At 31.5% G+C, this 11,368-nt stretch overlaps 1 protein-coding gene across 1 annotated transcript; it reads right to left on the bottom strand.

The window, feature by feature from the left end:
- Nucleotides 1-2,855: 2,855 nt before the first annotated feature.
- On the bottom strand, nt 2,856-9,028 carry LOC108223216 (nifU-like protein 4, mitochondrial). Its single transcript, XM_017397352.2, has 7 exons — nt 8,702-9,028; nt 7,680-7,841; nt 6,195-6,370; nt 5,357-5,460; nt 5,156-5,267; nt 3,431-3,499; nt 2,856-3,255 (listed from the first exon to the last, which is right to left on the bottom strand). Exons 1-6 carry the CDS (start codon nt 8,907-8,909, stop codon nt 3,431-3,433), a joined length of 831 nt encoding a protein of 276 aa, XP_017252841.1. The 5' UTR covers nt 8,910-9,028; the 3' UTR covers nt 2,856-3,255.
- Nucleotides 9,029-11,368: the final 2,340 nt, after the last annotated feature.

Here is an 11,368-nt window from a genome sequence, read left to right as displayed (position 1 = left end):
TTCTTTTTTTCTTTTTTTTTTTTTGCTAAATGAATTGTTGCTTTTTTATTTAGTTGGAAAATACGATAAATCTTTTTATGATTGGTATTTTTGATGATGCAAGGACATTGAATATTTCTAAATTTTATTTAGAATTTTATGCGCATGTCTTTGAAATTGAAATGCTTCAGTACGTATGTTAATTGTGGTTTTGTCGATTCTAATCTTTAGTCTTAAGAATATTAATATAAGCTACGTACGCCGAGTGATTCACCCACCATTTTGTTATTCCAATATTTGGTAAATATAGAAGTTCTTTGCATATTTGAATCCAACGTAATATATTTTTTTTCATGATTTCTTTTCATTTATATTACAAAAATCCACCGTACAAAACCCGTTATAAATATAAAGTTTCTCCGCATACAAATAAAAATTATTTGTTAAATAAAAAATAATAATTAAATAGTGTTGCCAATATCATGGATTTTATAGTCACAACGATATATTTTCTCTTTAGGATAGTGGTTTTCCTTTTAATTCATATTTTAATATTTTAATTCAAATTACTAATAATTTCTCCGCATGCGAAGCGCGGGCATAATTCCATAGTAAGATAAGATAAGCAGCGCTCTTGGATTCCTCGTGTATTTTCAATTTTGACTGTTTTTATTCGAGAGAAACAAAAAAAAAATTATAAATTTTAATATTTTTGATATATATTCAAAGAGTTCGGACAGCAAACTCTCCCTGGTTTCTTATAACATGAGTCATGAGCCCATCCGTCTTCTTTTCGTAATAAAAACCAATACGTAAATTGTTGATAATAATTGGAATCGTCTCTCATAATCAAATTGATCCGAGTGACGTTCAATTTACATATTGAGGATTCAATTTTCGGCATTCTTTTTATACAATATTATAATTATCAAAAAATATTAATAGAATTATATAAATTATTTAGGAGTAATTCAGGTTCGGTTCATGCAATATTTGAATTCGACTTAGTGAAGCAAAATGGAACTGTTGAATGAAGCAAGTGAAAACTTCAAATGAATTACCTCGTGTCGTTTAATTTAATTATATAAATTATAAATATGTTTATATTTAAATATTTACTGCATATTAAATCTGGCTGAACCTATCATGTGGGAGCTTTTGCCGATATCAATTCTGCAATTCAAGTTTTTGAATGGAGTTCAGAACGCTTGTTTATTCTTATTCTCTCGTTGTGTTTGGTTTGGGAGAATTGAATAAAATGTAATGAAACGAGTAAAAATACTTGAAACTAATAGAGATAGAAGAAAATTTTAAAATAAATTTAAATGAGTGTAAAATTTCTAGGATGAGATTTGAGAAAAAATTAGAGGTAGGAGAGAATGGAGCATTCCATCTCAAATTGAAGGTATGATCTCTAGCACATAATGAAAGGAATGAAATGGAGGAAGGAATGAAATTTGTTAAAAATTGCCCATAATATAGTTCTTTTTCATTCCATTCCTTACGGAATCATTCACTCCAACCAAACACAAAATCATTCTTTACAGATTTTTTTTTTATTGAATTTTGAAGCATTGTGCATAACTCCTAAAAAATCTATATCAATTTTACGACATTTTTTTAAGGAATCCGCAAATCAAAATTACATACAATTCCTTAAAATCTATAGATAAAAACAATTTGTTAAAATCCTAATCGAATACATCCCTAAATTACAAAATGCGACAGTAGTTGTGCCACACCAAGAGCATTGTGACAGTTAGGGATCACATAGGTGTGGTTTCTAAAATTGAAAACCAAAACCAAACCAAACACTATAGGTGCGGTTTGATTTATAATATGAGCGGTTTCGGTTTCACATGATGCGGTTCGGTTTTCAAACCGTGAAAAATCCGAAAAACTATAAGAGGTGCCGAGGAGCTGCCTAAAAACTATTACTAACAGAGTTAAGAGCATCTCCAATGGTACTCCTAAATCATTCCCTATACAATAATATAAAATGTGGCTCCTAGTAAGTTAATACATCGGAAAACGTGAGAACTCCAATGCTACTCTTTATATTTGGCTCCTTATTCACATTTTATATTTATTTTATATAAATGAGAGGAAAAAGTTAACTAAAAGAGAGAGAAGATTGAAGGGAAAATAATATAATATTGAGTTAGGAGCTACTAAATGCTCTTTAAAAGAAAGGAGAGAGAGTAGGCTCCTAAATTTTTAAAGAGAATTTAGGAGCCCATTGGAGCACTAAATTTTGATTTGCTCCTAAATTTTAGATTTAAGAGCTTGTTTAGAGAGCCCTTTGGAGTTGCTCTAAGGCACATGAAAAGTTACATAAATAAATCAATCTAAGTTGTGCCAAACTTACATATAAGAACTGCCTATAAATTAACTAAGCACCAGACAGGCAGTGTATCACATATCCAATTATATATTTATAATACATATGATTTGTATATATGATTTAAATATATAAAATAAATAATTAAATAAATATAAATATTATTGCGGTTCGGTTCGTATTCGGTTTTAAAATTGTCGAAACCAAAACCAAAGTATCTGTGCAGTTTTTATTCAATGCGGTTTCGTGCGGTTTTTGCAGCTTTCGGTTCGGTTTCAGTTTTAGGTTCGATTTATGCTCATCCCTAGTGACAATGAATGAGAAATTTCCTGGTCCCCGGATTGTAGCTAGAGAGAGCGATCCTTAACATTCAACAAAAAATTCAATTTTGACAACCTTAACAGATTCGGAATTCTAATTTCAAATCAAATTGTAATGCTTGTAAAACGAAGGTATATATCAACTCGATTTGACAAGAGCATCGTTTCAATCTATAATATTCAATTCCAACTCAAGCCCAACCGAGAACTATTCCTTTAAAAGTAACAAATTTCCAATTTATCTAAATACCTAATCATAAAATTTTTAGCATCTTTTATTAGTCACATTCTATGATGTAACCTGTTTTCTAATCCATCAACCATGGTACAACGCACAAAATTGGAGTAACAATATCAATGACTGCGTGTCTACGAAAAACTAGAAAACACATAACTCAAGTACAAAATGATTTACAAGTCAAAAGTCTGAAGTTGTTAAAGGGATGAAGGAAATGCAGTTGAGCAAGCCAATCGATTTCCAGTCCACTTCGCAATACCCTCTGGTCTCCAGATTTAGGATACTGAAACCACTCTCACTTTGATATCAATTCTTCTCTTTTCCGTACATTAGGTCACTTTTATTTCTGGTATTCCGCATTACAAAATATATATAACCTGGTACATAAATCACCATTGAAAAGTTCAATACATGTTAATCAATTTGCATAAAAGTATATTATAATTGGATACAAGTTAAGAACATGGCATTTTTCTTTTCTAAAAGCGGAGCTAGGGAATTCCTTATGTAATGAGTAGCTAAATCAAAACGATAAAGGAACTACTAACTCACTTATTCTGTCTTCACAGTTGCTTCTGCATCTTCATCCTCATCATCGAATTCTTGCTCCACTGCTTTAACCTGAATAATATACAAGATTGCATTAATGAGAGTATTCTTCTCCCCACCTCACGAGATAACAAAAGGCCATGCATCAAAACTTCAGTTCAATTAACTAGTGCAATTTTTCTAGAAGCAGCCTAAACAAATACCCTTGCCCGTCAGATTCTTCATTTCTTCCCCCATTCTGATTGTCACATTCTGCTCTCAGTTACCCTAATCTTTGGAACTCTTCTACAATTTTGTTATCCACTATTCCTACTCTATCTAATCCTTTTCCATTTAATATGCTAAATCAAGTGTGGACAGGCAACTCTCCTGTGCTGCAGGAGGAGGTAGCTACTCTTGCAAAATCCATTGAATGTGCCATATCACTTGCATATGTGCGCAACATCTTTAATACGAACATGATTATTAATGTTACAGACAGTCGTTTCTATGCAAGAGATAGTATAATTAACTGCAATTCAATGAGAGACACTAGACATTATATGTTTACCAATCTCTGGTCCAAAACAATCCATATTATTATCTGTGCTTAAATAAATACTTCATCGAACAGGCAATTCCAAGAATATTTAAAGCTTTTAATCAAATTTGTAGATGGTATATTCTATCTAGTCATGTTCCAGATTTTAACGCCATATAAAAGAATCAATTAGGGATTGAATCCATTTCGGATCTTAAAATCTGACCAATAATATGCCTCAGTTTTTGAATTTCTCAAGAAATTGACTAGAGTAAATAAAACTTAATCCAGGAAACTGGCAAGGGTATTTTTACAAGCAGTCGTCGACCAAACAACAAATAGCAATCTAAGTTTTTTTGTGTCCAGTCAACCATTCATCAGGTCTGAATTGTATTTTAAGAATATAAAACATGAGATTTCAAAAAAAAAGAATATAAAACAGGAAATATGAAAATGATAAAACAAAAAGCAAAATACACTTTAAACCTTGATAACTTTAATCAGAACTTTGCCTCTCAGGTATGTTTCATTCTGATGGGAAATGTGTAAGTGTTAACTTTTGGCAAGAAAGGTTCAACTAGTCAGATTGACATATGTTGGAGCTCATTAGATTGGTACAAATAATATATGAACATATCTGTTATGCTATATTGGCTTAAACTTAAACGAGGACATGTATACTAAGAATTGTCTCACTGATCTTCTCAACTTCCCTCACTAAATGTTACTCCCTCCGTCCCCCTGAGTAGTATACATGGGGGGACGGGGACGCGGCACGGACTTTAATGCTCCTGTAAAGTGTAGTTGTGTAATTTATTTTTAAAATTTTCTTTTTCTGAATTAAAGTTTGGATGTTATATTTTTAGTCAGAGAAAGAAAATCTCAAAAATAAGTTATGGAACTATGTTTTATAAGAGCATTGAAATGCGTGTCGAGCAGTTGAAAAGGAACGTATACAATTAAATGGGACAGAGGGAGTATAAGTCTTTTGTGCGTAATGTTTCCTTTCCTCTGTAATTTTCCTAACCTTTCTGCCAATTGCATATGACATCAAGTACTATCTGACAAGTTTTGATATATTATGATGGTAAAGGAACAGTACGCCAATAGTAAATAGTACTCCCAACTCATATTAATATAGAGTGATATGATACCAAATATAAAAATACATAACCATAGGTGCTATAAGGATTCATGTCAAACTTTACCTCAGGTACATAATGCATCAGCATGTTTTCAATGCCAGACTTTAGTGTAACAGATGAGCTGGGACAACCACTACATGCTCCTTGCATTCTTAGTTTAACTATTCCAGAATCTCTGAGGAAGGAAAGCAGATTTATAGATTAAAATACAATTTTACACCAAATATTAAATCATATACTGTTAACAGAGGGTAGTAAACTTACGGATCAAAACCTATATACTCGATGTCTCCACCATCATCTTGCACAGATGGTCGAATTCTAGTTTCTAATAGTTCTTTGATCATTGCAACGGTCTCTGTATCGTCCTGGAAAGGCAAGGATGCCAACGATCATAACAGAGGTTCAAAAAATTCACACAACAATTTGTAAGGTCTTTATGTCTTCAAAATATAAACTAGAATATATTTTTAATTTTTTATACACTAAATAGGAAAGTAGAACACTTTGAATTTGTTACAGTCGTTATATATTAACCACCAGAGAAGCGTCACTGCATCCAGAAGACCAACCGCTGGCTCTTAATAAGAAGCTATACATTATGCAACCTGGAACCAAGCAGAGGCTAAAGCACTTACCACAAATTACTATCCCCCCATCAAACACTAGGAAAACAATTTTAAACTTTTTTTCTGGAGTGAAACAGAGATACTACAAAAAAGAAATAAACACAACTAAAAACAGCCTGCCCATGTAATACGAAGAAACTAAAGTTTAGCACAGCTAAAGATGTCGAAAAAATATCTTCATTTAGACAAGACATATATTCTTAAATCATATGACATGAGGTCATACAAAATAAAGATAAGATCCTGCTAGATTTATATGAAACCATACACATGTTGAAAGAACCATTGTTGGTTTCATGTCATATTTACACTCTATACTCCATTTCGAAAGATATATTATCTGCCACATCAACAATAAGTATCCATCTATTTATCAGGTCTATTAAATTGCTGAGCTATCGAGACATCCTCTAAGGAAGAAGAGGAAATAGTTAAAAAATTGTAGCCGAAAAATTAAGTGTTTGGTAACATACATCATGAATAGCCGTGTCTTTGGCGGCGGCAGCAGCTGAGTCAAGAAATAAAGGTTCACCGGAAGAATAAAAATCCATGATGGCAGCAAAGATTTCTGGTTTAAGAAAATCCCATGAAGCCGCTTCTGATTTTGTTACAGTTACAAAATCTGCCCCAAAGAAGACTCGAGTAACTCCTGTAGAACCACCAATTTCCTTTGTTAATATACATAGATATATTTTACACAAGGAGGGTGTGGTGTTTATAGTATGAGAGGGGGAGGGGGGGGAGGGGGGGGGGGGGTAGTATTGATAGTTATGTAAATGAATGATTAATAATCAATAAATTACACAATCAATTAAAGCATTGAGGTGGCCCAACAAAAAAAAAAAAGAACATGGCTGTAGAAAAGCAGGTGTAGCAGATTCTTGGCTACAAACTAAAGAAAAGTTTGACACTTCTGTTCGCTTGGAAAAAGTGTAGAAAAAATAGTGCAGAAATTAGTGTAGCTTATAAAATTGAAACAATTATTGAAGCAAATATATAGAGTAACCTCTACGCAAATTAGAGGATTGCAATGGAGCCAATAACCATTCATAAGTGGCCAGGGAGAACAAAACAGCGAGGACCTAAGTCCCTGAACTAATAGAGCACTAATCCAGTGCTGACTTCCCAGTGCCCACTGCTATAGCCATGGAATACAGCCTACCGGTTATTTTCTTGCTTTTGATTTTAAGAAGTTATAGGTTCAAACCCCCTTATCAACAACGAAAATATTAGCGTCTGTTGTTTAACATAAGGGCAATGCTCCAACAGTATCAGATCCTCTCACTCCAGCGGGAGGTTGATGGTTCAAGTCATATTGGAGACATATGGGAGTGGGGTATGAGACCTCTTAAAAAAATTTACTTACCTTCAAAAAAACGTTAACTTATTTCACCAACACCAAAAGTGATCAACAGAGGTATTAGAACGAGATATTAGAACTTACCAGACAGATAATCACAGCATTAATCACTTAAACTATACTGTATACTGGAACCTATGACAATGCTTGCAGCAGAAGTGGAGCTAACACATTCTTCCAAAATACGAGAAGATAAATTCCAATATTCCATATTGTAAATACATATATAGATATCCGCAATAATATGCAAATAAATAACCATTAATAAATGTTATAGACCTTTTCCTATTTATTTTAATAGAGCTCGATAAAATTTGCATATAAATCATTGGTCATGACAGTGTCATATAGCTCATGAAAGTCTAAACTTTGCCCCTTAATGAGACAAAAACTCTGAAAAATAAGAAATGAAGACTTGCTAATTCACTACAGCACTGTTATAAAAAGTCATGAGGATGTCTGGTTTCATTACAATGCACTAGAAGCATACAAGATATAATTTCATTATAATGCCATAACTTAAAAACTGACTGGAGAATAAAATTTTATAACAAGATTTATGCAAATCACAATACTTAATAATATGGTTCATGCTCACCATCAATTCCATACAAGGCCTTTGCAAGTGGTGCATTCATTGCTGAACGAGCATTCGGAAAGTCAGAGCTCCCAACTTCCATTACCGGCTTTCCAGGATAAAACATGAGTGATAAAGGATTTGGAGTTGATTGTGTTTGGATAAACATGTTTCTTCTCTGCCCTGTCAAAACATAGTAAAATTAAGACCATAGAATCATCTCAGATTCCATAAACACAATGCATGAAAGGGAAATATCTAAACAAACCAATGGCCCATACTCCATAGTTGCTGCTATGGGATAATATCTTCTAATCTTCAAAAAGAATCAATCTATTTTTATTGTCACATAAAACAGTTCGAGAAGGTTCAATTGTCAGAAATGAATTCCTAGAGTTCCAGCTTAATTCAACTAATCTAGCTAATTATCCACATGTTTGGCGCTAAGAAGCACCATGATTATTTAGTTTAGTTTTCTTCTTTTTTTGGACAAATGGCATTTTATTAAATGAACTTCGGGTGCAAACCCAAAAATTCCATGACCCATCGGGCAGGGAGAATCATTCCGGTCCTGGGAGAGATGGTGACCATTCTCAAGAACCAAAAAGACCGAGCTGAGGGAAGCCCTGTATTATCCTGGAAGAGGTGAACCGCATCTAGAGATGCTTACATCAACATCTTAAATCGCTCACTACTAAAAACATAACATCTAAACAAACCAAAATAATAGCTCATATATAGCAGGCCAACAACCACATATAGCCATAAAATACAAACTAACCTAGTATCATTTACGAAAAAACAAAGATACTTGCATTTCCAATAACATTTAAATAGCTGCCCAGCACACAAGAATTAACAATCAAACCAACCATGACATACAACTCCAAAATTCTTACTACTTCACCAATAATAGTATTCGCCATTTTAAAACAAACAATTATAAATTACACATTAAAAAGCAAAAAAAAAAAAAAGCAAATTATGTAATAAAATCAACAGAGATTAAATCTTTACAACTTAATATCAAGAAATCAACAAACCTGCAAAAAGGGTCCATGGGGATTGCTGTAAACGAGACAAAGAGTTGTTTAAACTCAAATTAGAAGCCAGCCCATTAGGATTTCTTGAAGAAACATATAGAAAACGAGTATATATATGATTATTGTATCTATATGTGTTGGCTTGGGGTTCCAAGATTTTGCCAACAAAGCCTCCTCGCCCAAACAATTTTGCTAAGCTCCTCTTCATCGGTTGATTTTTCAATCTCTCTGTAACGATGTGTGTATGGTTGTTTATATGTCGCGTTTCAGAATTTGCAGAAGTACGATAAGTCGAGAATTAGAATAAATCATAATTTTTATTGAGTTTGGGTGTCTAAGAGTCAAGACCATGGTTCTAAAAATAGGTCACCGATTAATCCTGGCAACATGGACAAAAATAAAAAATCCTGGCAAGGTGTATCCAGATTTTTTAAATTTATTAATTATTATAAATCGTTTATAAATAATATATACATTAGCCAATTTGATATATTAAATATTATTATAATATTATATCGCATGTCATTTTTAGTTTAATTAATCTCCAACGACCCGGTTAATTTTTAAAAACTATTCTCGGTTTCATAATCATTAATTGAGACATGTAAGCATTTCTTTCAAAATAGAAAATTGTATTTTTCTATTTTTGCAAAATTATTCGTCTAAACTGTTCTTTTAGAAAAATTATCTTTAATTTTATGAAGAAATTAACAAAAAGTTGTAGCGCAAATCTCATATGTCGATTAGGATGGTTTGGTGCTTAAAAGTTAATTCAAGTTCATACTCAAAGTTTTCTAAATATGATATTTTTGATATTCACGGAATAACAGTTGTGAAGCTATATATAAGAAATTAAATCTATTTTCACTATTCACTATCGTTGATGCTAGTGTTATGTGGGTGTATTTTAATAATCATTAATTATTTGTATTTTCAAAATTTGTAATTTGATTTAAGTCGTTCAACAAGTGTAATACAATATATGAGAATACAAATCACCAAGTCAAATTTCTGCATATTTGACTCTAATGATATAACATGAATAACTAATTTTAAATGATTTAAAATACACATAACTCAATAAAATCAATATTTTAAATGAAACAGAATTAATAAATCAATAACTAGTTCAAGCATATACAATATAGCACTTAATCAAATAAACAATTTATGAGTCTTTAAGTGTTCGGCACACATTTTAAAACACATATAAGATTTGCTTACAACTTTCTCTAAGAAAATTCTTGTTCTGCATACATATCTTATATTAAACTTTTGTTCATAGGAAAAAATCATTAAAACATGATTGAATAACCCAACTAATGTTTTATCTTCTACGTGTTTTAAAATATTTATTTGTAAATAGTGAAAGACAGGAGACAAGATTAGTTTTTTTTTTTCACGTATTCAGATATATACTAGAATTCTAAACTTATAAGCTTCACTTCAATATGATATATTCGATATATATTCGATATACAGTAATATGAAATTGAATTGTCAAAATACAATACTCCATTGGACCCAATTTTTTTGTCCTTACTCATTTACTTTTTGGTCCTTGGAAATTTTTATATATTACATTGTTAAGATAAATTAAAATATTTTTATTTTTATTTTTAAAGCAATTAAAAATAACAATATTTTAAATATAATTTAAATAGAAAACAAGTTATGAAATGTAACCGGAAGAAATGATACTAAGGAGAGTTGTGAATTCATCCCGGTGAAATCGGGCAACCTCTTTTAAGTATCATATTGTTTAATTTTAAATACGTCAAAATTGACTGTTTTATTGTTTTATTTTAGATTTTTTTATTTAAATTCAATTATGTCATGAGATTTGAATAATATACAAAACATATATAAATATATATAGGGATCTTTTTAAAAATACCCATCTGTAAAATTATTTTTTTAAAAATACTACCATCTTTTTCATTGTTTTTAAAAATACTTTTTCATAAATTTTTTTTTCAAAAATACGATTTGCAACTTTTGCAACCTCATTTACAACTTTGGGCGGCGCAGCCGTAAAAGTTGCAAATGAGGTTGCAAATGTTGCAAATTGAGTTTGCAAAAGTTGCAAATGAGGTTGCAAAAGTTGCAAATAAAAATGGAAAGTTGCAACTGTAATTGCAACTAGTTCAACTGAAAACTGTAAGTTGCAAAAGTTGCAAATGAGGTTGCAAAAGTTGCAAATGAGGTTGCAAATGAAGTTGCAACTGCAGTTGCAACTTTTGCAACTGCAGTTGCAACTTCATTTGCAACCTCAGTTGCAACTAAATGCAACTGAAAACTATATATAGTTGTAAATGAGGTTGCAACTGCAGTTATATATATATATATATATATATATATATATATATATATATATAATGACATTTGAAAACTGGAACTTGAAATCAGGAATTCAGCTGCATATGAAGTTGCAAAAGAGGTTGCAACACGGCTGGCGCCGCCTGTAGTTGCAAATGAGGTTGCAAAAGTTGCAAACAGTGTTTTTGAAAAAAAGATTTTATGAAAAGGTATTTTTAAAAATAATTCTGGAAGGTAGTATTTTTGAAAACAATAAAAGAAAAGGTAGGTAGTTTTGTAGATTTCCCATATATATATAATATATTTGAATCGAATGGAAGTTAAGAGATCTAAATATTGGGATCAATT

This window comes from Daucus carota, chromosome 5 (genome assembly GCF_001625215.2).
Source record: "Daucus carota subsp. sativus chromosome 5, DH1 v3.0, whole genome shotgun sequence".
Classification (NCBI taxonomy): domain Eukaryota; kingdom Viridiplantae; phylum Streptophyta; class Magnoliopsida; order Apiales; family Apiaceae; genus Daucus; species Daucus carota.
This window is presented reverse-complemented; position numbering and strand designations above follow the sequence as displayed.